Source organism: Mandrillus leucophaeus, unplaced genomic scaffold, assembly GCF_000951045.1.
Source record: "Mandrillus leucophaeus isolate KB7577 unplaced genomic scaffold, Mleu.le_1.0 Scaffold426, whole genome shotgun sequence".
Lineage (NCBI taxonomy): Eukaryota > Metazoa > Chordata > Mammalia > Primates > Cercopithecidae > Mandrillus > Mandrillus leucophaeus.
Window position 1 is genome coordinate 1,591,883 of NW_012104543.1, and position 12,999 is coordinate 1,604,881.

General features: G+C 55.4%; 1 protein-coding gene across 7 annotated transcripts in view; it reads left to right on the forward strand.

The window, feature by feature from the left end:
* Positions 1-10,693, forward strand: part of LOC105548905 (neuroblastoma suppressor of tumorigenicity 1) — an 18,487-nt gene extending 7,794 nt beyond the window's left edge. For 6 of the 7 annotated variants that reach the window (XM_011993144.1, XM_011993140.1, XM_011993146.1 and 3 more), the window contains exons 2-4: positions 7,269-7,457; positions 7,579-7,690; positions 9,115-10,693. In XM_011993144.1, the coding sequence (XP_011848534.1) occupies positions 7,288-7,457; positions 7,579-7,690; positions 9,115-9,378 (546 nt within the window). In that variant the 5' untranslated portion in view covers positions 7,269-7,287 and the 3' untranslated portion in view covers positions 9,379-10,693. The remainder of the gene's footprint in view (positions 1-7,268; positions 7,458-7,578; positions 7,691-9,114) is intronic. The other variant, XM_011993147.1, reaches the window with a different exon arrangement.
* The last annotated feature ends 2,306 nt before the right edge of the window (positions 10,694-12,999 follow it).

Genomic DNA, 12,999 nt, shown 5'->3' on the forward strand with positions numbered 1-12,999 from the left:
GTGTGTGTGGTATGTGTGGGGTGTGTGTGTGCGTGCGTGTGTGTATGGTTGTGTGTGCATGTGTGTGGTGTGTGGGGTGTGTGTGTGTGGGGTGTGTGTGTGCGTGTGTGTGGGGTGTGTGTGCATGTGTGTGTGTGGTTGTGTGTGCATGTGTGTGGTGTGTGTGTGTGGGGTGTGTGTGTGTGCGGGTGTGTGTGTGCGTCTGTGTGTGGTGTGTACATGTGTGTGTGCGTGTGTGTGGTATGTGTGGGGTGTGTGCGTGCGTGTGTGGGGTGTATGTGTGCGTGTGCTTGTGTGGATGTGCATTTTCTTGTGCGTATATAGGCACGCTTATATATGTGTGTGTGTGTGTGTGTGCGCTTTGTTCTTAGGGGGTGCAGGTGGTTTGGAGTATGCCTGCTTTTGTGTGTGTGTGGGTCTGGGGTGAGTGGATACACTCTACCTTGAAAATCCTGGTATATCTGGCCTTGAGTGACCCTGAATATTCAGGCTTAATCCAGAAGAGGAATTGGGGAGGATGGTTCACTTGTTATACCAAAGCCGATCCGCTCTACAAAGGGTTTCGTGGTGGTCGGGAGTCAGGAAGGGGCTGGTGTTTCTTGAAATCTAGGCCGCGCCCGTGTATTTAGGGTGCATTTAGGATGCCTTGCCAGGTGCTAGAGTCCAGGCAGTGGGGCTCGGGGGCCCCAGCAGCAGTGCTGTTAATCGAAGCCTCTTTCCTGGGGACTGGGAGGCCGTTGCTCCTGGTCCGGCTGGGCTTCAGAGTCCCGTGGGGAGCACATTCAGGTGCCCAGGCTATGCCTCATACCTGGGGGATCACACAAGGAGGGCCGGGCCCCGGCATCTCAGTTTTGGCAGGCATCTCAGGAAAGAGGCTTCACAGGCCTGACTCCGAAGCTCGCCTTCCTGGGGGACCCTCTGGACCAGGGCTTCCAGGAAAGCAACCAGGGCAGGGCTGCTGTGTTTGTTCCCTCCTCTTCCCCAGAGTGGGAGCTATGGGTGGGTCACTTCCTTGACCTGTGCCTCAGTTTCCACAGTGGCAAAATGGGTCTGCTGGTGTCACCTCCCAGGGAATTTCCTTTCTGTGTGGGCAGCAGCTCAGAATGTACCAGGCATTGGCAGGGGGCTGCTGAGGAAGTGGAGGGCTTGGATTTGGGAGTGGTGGGTGGGTGGGGTTGGGAAGAGGACACTCACCTGTGCTAAGGACACCTCCTTTACAGCCTCACAGCGCCCCCGTGAGGAAGGATAGTGTCACACACACCTTTACCTGGGCTGCAAGAGCCAGGGGCAGCCATGGCCACAAGACAGTTGGCTAGGGAGTCAGCAATAGGATTTGACCTCTGGTTTATGGAGCCCTCAAGCTTTCAGTCCAGGCCGTGGCTGAACACTAGGGTGCTAACAGGAATGAGAGGCACAGTCGGCTGGGGCAATGGCAGGAGCTCCAGGCCTCATCCTAACTCCAGATTCCATCCTTTCTTGCTTCTTTCTCTTCGGTGAACCTTTTCACCTGCCAGGGTAGCCGGGGGTTGAACCTGCTACCATCCAGGTTCAAATCCCAGTTCTCCTGTTTACTAACAGTGAAAGCCCAAGCAGATTTCTTAGCCTCTCTGTGCCTCAGTTTCTTCATCTAAAAGTGGAGGAAAGAATAGGATCAGGCGGTTATTGTAGGACAGAATAAATTAATATCCAGTCACACACCACATAATGATGAACCACATACACAGTGGTGCTGCCATAAAATTATTATTATTATTTTGAGACGGAGTCTCACTCTGTCCCGCAGGCTGGAGTGCAGTGGTGCAATCTCAGCTCACTGCAAGCTCTGCCTTCCGAGTTCAAGTGATTCTCCTGCCTCAGCCTCCTTAGTAGCTGGGACTACAGGCATGTGCCACCACACCCGGCTAGTTTTTGTATTTTTAGTAGAGATGGGGTTTCACCGTGTTGGCCAGGCTGGTCTCGAACTCCTGACCTCAAGTGATCTGACCACCTCAACCTCCCAAAATGTTGGGATTACAGGCGTGAGCCACTGCGCCTGGCCTCCCATAGGATTATAATACCGTATTTTTACTACACCTTTTCTTTCTTTCGTGATTGTGTAGTGACACAATCCTGGTTCACTGCAGCCTCAACCCCCCAGGCCCGAGTGATCCTCTCACCTCAGCCTCCCAAGTAGCTGGGACCATAGGCATGCACCACCACGCCTGGCTAAGTTTTAAATTTTTGTAGAGATGGGATTGCCTTGTGTTGCCCAGGCTGGTCTCGAACTCCTGAGCCAAACAATTCTCCAATCTTGGCCTCCCAAAGTGCTGAATACCTGATATAGCCTAGGTATGTAATAGACTAGACTATTCAGGTTTGAGTTCACTCTATGGTGTTCACAGAGCAACAAAATCACCTAATGGCACATTTCTCAGAGTGCATCCCCATGGCTAAGTGATGCATGACTGTAGTTGCACTCTTATATTTAGTTCAAAATTCAGAACCTCTGCTTCCCTCCTGAGAGCCATCTCTGACTGCACCAACTCCAAACAACTGCCTCCTGTTTACCCACATCCCTGGACCTCCCCTCAGGGGACTGTCTGAGTGGGCATAGCGTCTGGGCCCCCAGCTCCCCGCCCTTACCCTTGCCTTTCTCCCCACGCTCCTAAAAGTGACCCCTGCCCTCCTAGAAGTGAGTGAGTGAGTGAGTGTGGAACTGCAGGGACCTGAACGGCCCAGGGCAGGGCATTGCTTTGCCTGACTTGCTGGGGACCTTGGGACAGCCCCTTGCAGAGGAGGGAGAGACTTGGCCTGGGAGATCTCCAACTTTCCTTCCCGCCCTCGCTTTTGGGGAGTCCCATGACTTGCTGTGTGACCTTCAGGGTGGGAGGAAGGGTTGAGAATCTGGGTGAGGCTCTCAAGGCTCGGGAAGGAAAGTATGATTGCTGCTTTAAAAAAAAAAGGATGAGTTGCTGCTTGAAGAAACAAAAATGCATAAACCAACAAAAAAGAAAACCTGCTAGCCAAGAGCACACCCCACCTCTGCTGGAAAGCCCCCGGTGGGGGCAGCCTGGGCTCTTCAGGGCTGGGCAGGAGGGCGGGGGGAGGTAGGTGTGTCTGAAGGACGGCCATGTGTGGGAGAGGCTTCACCTGGCATCCTTGCTGCCTCCTGTTCCAGCCCAGCCTTGGCTCTGATGCTGGCCTAGCCTTTCCCATGATCCCCTGAGAGGAAGAGAGCTGACCTTAGTGGGTGCCTCCTAGGTGCTGAGTACCTTCATTTACTCCTCCCAGTTCTTTTCCAGGGAGGGCGCAATGCTGCCCATATTAGGGTTGAGAAAGGCGGGTTCTGAGGAGTGAACTTATTTCTGGGAGTCATACAGCTCCTAAGGGGAGGGGCTGCAGTTCAAACACTGGAGACTGCAGGCTCCACGCTTCCAGGGCGAGCCCCGGGAGAATGTTGGAGCTCCACGCTGCTGGCCCAGGGAGGCTGAGGCCCCAGCACCCTGTGGAGAGCCTGCCAGGGCCTGGTGGGTTGGGTTACAGCACCCCTCTGTGGGCACAGCTGGCCCTGTGATGACCTCAGCTGTGCACTGGAAAGGGTGGAAGGTAAGGAGGGGGCCTTCTGCCTCCGTTCGTCTCATTTCTCCTAACCTCTGCCCCAGCCTGACCCTGATAACCAGTTCCTGATCTCTGGGCCTGCAACCTCTTCCAAAAAGTCACCATTACCCCATCTCCCAGTAAGCCTCCATTAGCCTCCGCCCCAGTCTCAACACTCAGCTGCAGCCTGGTCCTGACCCACAGCCTCAGTTGTGACCTCTCCCAATTCCAACTCCAAGTGCTCACCGCAGCCTCCCTCCCTCTGTCTGTTGCTCCCTCCCTCCCTCTCTCCCTCCCTCCCTCCCTCTCTCTCTCTCCCCCCTTCCCTCTCTCCCTCCCTCCCTCCCTCTCTCCCTCCCTCCCTCCCTTCCTTCCTGTTTTCTTTCCTGTCCTTTTTTTCCCTTTCCTTTTCGACAGGTTCTTGCTCTGTCACCCAGTCTGGAGTGCAGGGAGGGATGCAGTCATGGCTCACTGCAGCCTCAAGCTTCTGGTCTCAAGCCATCCTCCCGCCTCAGCCTCCCACATAGCTGGACTACAGGTGTGCACATCACAACACATAATTTGATAATAAAAAATGTGATATCACAATGTGATCATAAAAAAATATTTTATTTTATTTAGAGACCAAGTCTCACTTTGCTTCCCAGGCTAGTCTTGAACTCCTGAGCTCAAGCGATCCTCCCGCTTTGGCCTCCGAAAGTGCTGTAATTACAGGGGTGAGCCACCATGTCTGGCCCAGGCTACTTTCATTACAACCCCAGTCTCAATTCCAAATCCACATCACTTCCTGCCCCAGCCACCTCCCTGGCCCCCTGTGACCTGTTGTTTCTGAGGAAGCACGATGGGGTCAGATATAGGAGGACAAGAGTCCCTGGGCCTCTCCAAGGGTCTAGGGGGCCAGTCCAGCCCAGGGAGCCCTGGCCTTAAATGGACCTCCAGGACCCTTCAGGTGTGCTGTGGGCAGACCCTGACTCAGGAGGGAGGAAGCCTCCTGCATGCCAGGCTTGTTGAAAAATTCACTGGGTTGCCAGTTAGGGAGGAATCCATTCCGTTTTGTTAGGATGTGGTTGTACTGGAAACATGGGCTTTGTCAGTGAGACCGGAAATGCATGGGTGAGGGCCTGGATCATGACAGGAACTCATTTGGGAGGCGGCGGGGGCAGCCTGTCCGACCTCACTTCCAGCTGCCCTTCCTCCCCAGTGGGCTGGGAGTGGGGCTTATCCCGGCATTGGGGTCCCCTGAGATGGAGACCTGCAGGAGAGAGGCAGGAGCTGGGAGAACTTGCTGGATGGGGAGCAGAGTACCTGGAGGGGGTCACAGCCCTGCAGGTGCCCCGCTTAGCCAGCCCCCTTGAGACCTCTACTCCCCAGACACTTTATATAAAGTACTTGGCTCTGGGCTGGGCACAGTGGCTCACACCTGTACTCCCAGCACTTTGGGAGGCCAAAGTGGGCAGATCACTTGAGGTCAGGAGTTTGAGTCCAGCCTGGCCAACATGGTGAAACCCCATCTCTACTAAAAATACAAAAATTAGCCAGGTGTGGTGGCGAGTGCCTGTAATTCCAGCTACTCAGGAGGCTGAGGCAGGAGAATCACTTGAACCTGGGAGGCGGAGGTTGCAGTGAGCCGAGATCATGCCACGACACTTCAGCCTAGCGACAGAGTAAGACACCGTCTCAAAAAAATAGATAAGCAAGGCCAGGCGCAGTGGCTCATGCCTGTAATCCCAGCACTTTGGGAGGCCAAGGCAGGTGGATAGCTTGAGCCCAGGATTTCAAGACCAGCCTGGCCAACATGGTGAAACCCCATCTCTACTAAAAATACAAAAATTAGCCAGGTGTGGTGGCGAGTGCCTGTAATTCCAGCTACTCAGGAGGCTGAGGCAGGAGAATCACTTGAACCTGGGAGGCGGAGGTTGCAGTGAGCCGAGATCACGCCACTGCACTCCAGCTTGGGCAACAGACTCTGTCTCAAAAAAAAAAAGTAAATAAAAATAAAAAAATAAAGTACCTGTCTCTGCCATCTCCACGGCCCATGGTAGGATTGTCCTAAATGGGATGCCCAGTCCCAAGCCACCTGAGTCCTGGTGCTGGGCTTCTGTGGGGCCACAGGGACCAGGACCTGTCCCCTCTTCCTCCTGATTTAGCCTCACCCAGGCCCCTCTAGGGACTGTCCCAAGATAAAGAATCCCTGACTGAGGGCAGAGCTGCCTAGGAAGCCTAATCAAAATGCAGACTCCTACCCACCCTAGAACTTTTACTCCGCAAGTCCCTAGGGAATTCTGATCATTTGTCAGGTTTGGGAACCACTGGCCTGGGTCACTGCACTCATTTTACAGATGGTCGGGAAACAGGCCTGAGTGTCCCGGTCACCCAGCACATGTGAACCCCATGCCCTTTCTCTGCTGTGCTGTCCTCCGAGGGTTTGGGGGCCTCCTTGAAGAAGGCACTACCTTCATCTCTGAACCTCTCTGAAGCCTCCCTGCCCCGTGCCTTTTGCATTGAGGGGCATGGGTGAAACTCACTGGGGCGAGTCACCTGCAAGTGGAATCCTTTGACACAGACTGTTCTGCAGCGCCACCTTTTGGCAGATCATGGTATTGTTTTAGTATCTCGCTCCATCCTATAGCAGGGGAATTGCAAATGGCTAAGTGCTTAGCTTTGATTGGCTCCTGCTTGACTCGTGTTAAAGTGGAGCTGGGGGCAGTGATCTGTGTAGAGCCCTCGTGGATTCGAGTTTCTGGTGAGGCATCTTAGAAAGCAGTACTGTCTGGTTCAGGGTCAGTTTTTTTTGCCTGAGGTCTGGCCAGCCAAGGTGGCCCAGGAATTCACTGCAGGCCAGGTGCGGTGGCTCACGCCTGTAATCCCAGCACTTTGGAAGGCTGAGGCAGGAAGATGGCTTGAGCCCCAGGAATTTGATAGTAGCCTGGGCAACATGGCGAAACCTGGTCTTTACAAAAATTAGCCGGGCGTGGTGGCAGACGCCTGTAGTCCCAGCAACTTGGGAGGCTCAGGTGGGAGGATCACCTGAGCCCAGGGAGGTCGAGGCTTCAGTGAGCCATAATCATGCCACTGCACATATTTTCTCAAAAAACAAAACCAAAAAGAAATCACAGCAACGTGAAAGTTAAGGCTAACTTTTCAAACATCAGAATCTGACAGCGGTTGCAGTGGCTTTCCAGGAGACGTGGTGTGCGGCCAGCCCCTCGAGGGCTGTGTGGACAATGTTTTGTGTGTCTTCCTGGATGGCCCACAGCAGCAAAGGGAGAAAGGGGGTGGTAATTTTTCAACACTGGACATGTGCTTGAACACTTCGTAACTGCAATCCTGCGCCAGGCAGTGGTACCATCTCCCCTTTTTAGATGAAGAAACTGAGGCACCGAGATAAAAAGTAACTTGCTCAAGGCAACATAGGAAGTTGTAAAACCAACACATATGGAATGTGTATTATCTGCTAGGCCCATTTAATATCTCATCTGACTTTACAGATAGCCATCTGATGTAAGTACTACTCCCAGCTCCAATTGTGAGATTCAGAGGGGAGAAATAACTTGTCCAAAGTTGCACTTGGTTAGTAAGTGGGAGAGCTGGGATTGCGCCAAGGAGTCGGACGCCAGAGTCCATGCTGTAACACCACTGCCCGGTCCCCTGCACCTTGCTGTGCCTCACCTGGCACCTGTGCTCTGTTCTAGGGCTCTGGAGGCCACGGGCATGATGCTTCAGGTCCTGATGGGGGCTGTCCTCCCTGCCATGCTACTGGCTGCCCCACCGCCCATCAACAAGCTGGCACTGTTCCCGGATAAGAGTGCCTGGTGCGAAGCCAAGAACATCACCCAGATTGTGGGTCACAGCGGCTGTGAGGCCAAGTCCATCCAGAACAGGTGGGACTCAAGGGATGGGTGGGGGGATGCGGACAGGGGCCCAAGAGGGAGGAAGAGGACCAGGGCTGCCCATCCCTGCCTCCCCGACAGTGACACGGGCATGTGACCTCTCCTCCCACAGGGCGTGCCTAGGACAGTGCTTCAGCTACAGCGTCCCCAACACCTTCCCGCAGTCCACAGAGTCCCTGGTTCACTGTGACTCCTGCATGCCAGCCCAGTCGATGTGGGAGATTGTGAGTACTGGCTGCCTGCCCCACCCAGTCTCAGCCTGGAGCCTGTCCCGGCCTTGGCCTTTCTCCCCAGGCTCCTGTATTCCAGCAGATAACCACAGGGGCTTAGCAAGTCCCCACTGTGTGCAGGGTGAAGGGCTTGTGCTGGGGATACAGACGTGGGCCTCCCCACAGGATGGCTCAGAAGTCTGACACCAACTTGTACAGGACAGGGATGTTCCCAAAGTTCCATTCTGATGTCTCTCATGGGCTGAAGTCCTTTCAGGGACTTCCTGTTGTTATAGGATGAGACCAAAATCTTTGCCCTGTCCCGAGAACCTGGCATGGCCTGGCTCAGTGGCCTTTCCAGCCTCCTCCTGCTTCCCGCCCTCCTTACTAGCTTGATGCTTAACACAGCCGCCTGCTTTCAGTTCCTCGCACCTACTCCGTTCGCTCCTACCCCAGGGCCCTTGCACCTGTTCTTTTCCCTGCTTGGAACACCTTCTCTGTCCCCGTTCTCCAGTTCACTTCTATTCATTCTTCTGCCCTTGGCCCAAGCAGCGTTTCCTCAGGGCCCCTTTCCAGGCCGCCTGACTGGGGCCCACCCTGGTACCGTTGGCTCTCAGAGCACAGTGTGCCTCCGCTTCGAGCGCCTTTCACACCTGCAGTCTTCCACCTGCATCCGGGTGATTTTGACAGGTCTATTCCCCCCACTAGACTCTGATTTCCTTGAGGGAAATGTGTCTTTGTGTCCCCAGGGCTGGCACAGGGTAGGCGCTCTGTGGAAGGGAGGAAGGAAGAGAGGAAGGGAGGGAGAAGGAAAGAAGGTACTTAGATGGGTGACGATAGGGGCAGAGTAAGAGGTAGATGGGGTTCATGCAGGGTGAGCCTCAGCCAGGCTGGGCTTTGGGGTGGGGTTCTTTTGAGGAAGCAAAGTCTGAGTTCAGACCCAAAGGCACAGTTTGGGGCAAGTGGTAGGTGGGGTTTGGGGAACCTTCCAGGCAAAGGGAACAGCATGTGCAGAGTCCCTGAGGCAGAGCCCAAGCACAGGATTGGTAAGAGTGGCGCAGGGTCGGGGTAGGGAGGCCAGCCAGCCGGCGGCACCGGAAGGTCCTGCGTGGCCTTAGTGAGGGGTCAGGGTTTGTCTCCAAGTGCAGGGGGATCCGGGCGGTGGGGGGTGGATTTTAGCAGGGGCAGACCACACTGGATTTCCCTGTGGCTGCTGGTGGGGAATGGGTGGGAAGGTGGCAGGACTGGATGTGAGGGGACAGCTCTGGTGGCTTGTGCAGGGGTTCAATTTCCCCCTCCCCATGGGACCCTGGCGCTAACTGGGCATCACAGGTGGGCTCTGGGATTCTTGGTCCCATGAGGAAGTATTACCCTAGGGGCTTCCTCACCTGCCCCAGGCCTTTGGAAACATGCCACCCCTTCTCTCTTGCCCTCTGCAGGTGACGCTGGAGTGCCCGGGCCACGAGGAGGTGCCCAGGGTGGACAAGCTGGTGGAGAAGATCCTGCACTGTAGCTGCCAGGCCTGCGGCAAGGAGCCTAGTCACGAAGGGCTGAGCGTCTACGTGCAGGGCGAGGACGGGCCGGGATCCCAGCCCGGCACCCACCCTCACCCCCATCCCCACCCCCACCCTGGTGGGCAGACCCCTGAGCCCGAGGAACCCCCAGGGGCCCCCCACACGGAGGAAGAGGGGGCTGAGGACTGAGGCCCCCCGACTCTTCCTCCCCTCTCATCCCCCTGTGGAATGCTGGGTCTCACTCTCTGGGGAAGAGTCAGGGGAGAGGTTGAAGCCCCTCTTTGGCACTGGATGGACTTGGATACAGACTCGGACTTGGAATGCTGCCCGGTTGCCATGGAGATCTGAAGGGGAGGGGTTGGAGCCAAGCCGCACAATTTAATATATTCAAGAGTGGGGGGAGGAAGCAGAGGTCTTCAGGGTTCTTTATTTTGGGGGGGGGTGGTCTCTTCCTGTCTGGCTTCTAGAGATGTGCCTGTGGGAGGGGGAGGAAGTTGGCTGAGCTGCTGAGTGCTGGGGGAGGCCATCCAAGATGGCATGAACCAGGCTAAGGTCCCTGGGGGTGCAGATGGTACTGCTGAGGTTCCGGGCTTAGGGTGAGCATCTCGCCAGCCTCAGGCTGGAGGGACGGGCTGGGCTAGAAAGACCACTGGCAGAAACAGGAGGCTCAGCCCCACAGGTTTCCCCAAGACCCCTCACCCCACTTCCCATCTCCAGGGAAGCGCCGCCCCAGTGGCACTGAAGTGACCCTCCCTCAGCGGAGGGGTTTGGGAGTCAGGCCTGGGCAGGACCCTGCTGACTCATGACACAGGAGCTGGGAGCCAGGCTCTCCGGGCCTGTCTCGGGCTTCCTTGGCTTGCCTGGTGGGGGAAGAGGAGGAGGGGAAGGAGGAAAGGGAAGAGTCTTCCAAGGCCAGAGGGAGGGGTATGACCCCCCAAGACCACCCCTGAAGATGAGCATCCCCTTCCTCTCCCTGTTAGAAATGTTAGTGCCCCCCACTGTCCCCCAAGTTCTAGGCCCCCCAAAAAGCTGCCAGAGCCAGCCGCCCTCTCCCAGGGATGCTCTTTCTAAATATGGATGGGTGTGGGAGGGAGGGGTTACCTCCCTTGCCCCAAGGTTCCAGAGGCCCTAGGTGGGATGGGCTCACTAACTCGGGGAACTCCAGGACGAGGAGGACATGGGACTCGCGTGGACAGCCAGGGTTCACTTGGGCTCTCTCTAGCTCCCCAGTTCTGCCTGCCTCCTCCCTCCCAGCTGCACTTTAACCGATAGGTGGGGACCTGGGGGGAGGCCAGGGCAGGCAGGCCATGAAGAGAGCCCCTCTGTGGCCAGCACTGCCTGCGTCTGCTCTTCAGTGCCCAGGGTGGCTGCCAGCCCACTGCCTCCTGCCTGGGGTGGCCCGGCCCTCCTGGCTGTTGCGACGCGGGCTTCTGGAGCTTGTCGCCATTGGACAATCTCCCTGACGGACCCTCAGTCTTCTCATGAATAAATTCCTTCAACGCCTGTGTTCTTCTCCTCACTGGCTCTGCCGACCCAGGTTCTCCAGAAGTGCCGGCAGTGAAGCCCAGAGGTAGCAGGGCCTGGGCCCAGGCAGTGGGGTGCTGAGCAGACCTGCCTGGCCCCCAGGTGTCACCGCTGTCTCTGCATCCTTGTGGCCCTCTCCCTGGCTTGCTGTGTGCACCCCTGGCTCCTGATCCTGTCTCCCCAGCTTTCACCTCTTTCCTTGGGTACTGGTTTCTGGCCTCGCATACACCTTGGGTGGGCCTCCAGAACGGGGCTTCATGGATTTTGGCCCCTCGTCTCCTGGGCTTGCCTCATGCCATGTCTTTTCACCCACACAGTGGCCCAGGATCAGCCCTTGCCTGGGCCTGGCCTGCCTGGCCCCCTGGGAGAAGGGGAAATGGTCAAAAGTATTGGTTACAAATTAATATATAAGGCTGGGCCCTGTGCTGGGTCCTTGCCCAGTCCGCACCACCGCCCAGTGATGTGGATGTTGTCCTCATTTTATAGATGAGGCATATAAAGAGCAGGCGCTAGTAAGTCATTTTCCCAGGGTCATGCAGTGAAGAAACGCCATCAGCAGGACTGGAACCCAGGCATCGGCTCATGGCCCACACCAAGTTTGGGCACGGCACCACTCATTTGGTCATTCAGCAAGTCCATAGTGGGACATTTCACCTTTGTTTTACAGAGCGGGAAACGGGCTCTGGAAGCACAGGTGACTCACATAAGCTCACAGTTCCCTTGACTCCTGACCTCACATCACATCTGGACACTTAATGGCAGCACAGTCTTGGGCAGGACCTGCCTCCATCCTGTGTCTGGAACAAAGTTGGGTATGCATTCATAGATAAAGAAATAAGGGTTGGGCACAGTGGCTTACGCCTATTATCCTAGCACTTTGGGAGGCTGAGGAAGGAGGATTGCCTGAGCAATAAAAAGTGATTCCCTGTCTCTATAAAACATCAAAAAATTAGGTGTGGTGGCACACGTCTGTAATCCCAGCTACATGGGAGGTTGAGGCGGGAGGATTCTTTGATCCCTGGAGGTCGAGGCCGCAATGAGTCATGTTCGTGTCACTGCACTCCAGTCTGGGTGATAAGTGAGAACCTGTCTTAAAAAAAAAAAAAAAAAAAAAAAGGAGGAAAGGAAGGGGAAGGGGAACAGGAAGAAGGGAAAGGAAGGAAGAACAAAGAAACTTGTAAGGGTCTGTTGGAAATAAAGCAATAAAGCAGGAAGGTGGGTTGGCCTGGGTGCTGCAGCCTGGAATGCCAGAGTTCAGACTTCATTCCCTTTGTACTGAGGTGCCGTAGAGGTGTCTGTGCAAAGCTGGGTTTCGGGAGACTAAGCTAGGTTGGAGGAGGGAGATGCTGCGGCCATCAGGGGTGACTGCAAGGGTGTAGGCGGGAGAGGATGGGGCCAGTTATGTCAGGCAGTGGAGTTGGAGAGGCAGGGCCGTGAGAAGCGCTGCTGATTGGATGTGGGAGCCCAGCGAGGAGAGGGAGTAGCCGGGCTTGAGAGATGTCAATTGAGAAGCATCCCTTGGTGCGCCACCTTGCGGGGATGGAAGGAATTGCATACTGCATCCTCCCCCAATGAGGAGGGACTTAAAAGTCTTTTTTTTTTTTGAGACGGAGTCTGGCTGTGTTGCCAGGCTGGAGTGCAGTAGCCCGATCTCGGTTCACTGCAACCTCCACCTTGTGGGTTCAAGTGATTTTCCTGCCTCAGCCTCACGAGTAGCTGGGACTACAAGCGCGCGCCACCATGCCCAGCTAATTTTTGTATTTTTAGTAGAGACGGGGTTTCACGGTGGTCTCGATCTCTTGACCTCGTGATCTGCCCGCCTCGGCCTCCCAAAGTGCTGGGATTACAGGAGTGAGCCATCGTGCCCGGCCTGGGACTTAAAGTCTTTACAAGGGATTAACACTGATAGCGCAGATAGCAACGCAGGCCCCTCTCTTTCCACTTTGTTTGCCTGTATGGAGCCAGCTCTCAACTGGTTTCCTTCCTCTGCTCCAAGCCTCTGAGGAGACTGAGTCTGCTTGGGTTCATATCTTAGCTGGACCACTTCCTAACTATAGTCTTGAGCAAGTCACATAAGATCTCTGAGGCTCACTTTTCCTATGTGCAAAATGGGGAATAATGGTCACACCTACCTCACTCTTAGGGTCGCAGTGAGCATTACGTGAGTCAGTGCACATGTAGAGTTCGGGACATGCCTGGCTTTAGTAAGACCTCAATGGATGTCAGCTGTTATTATGATTGAGAATGAATAATTGGCCCAAGCTGCAGGGTGTTGCACTGATCGTT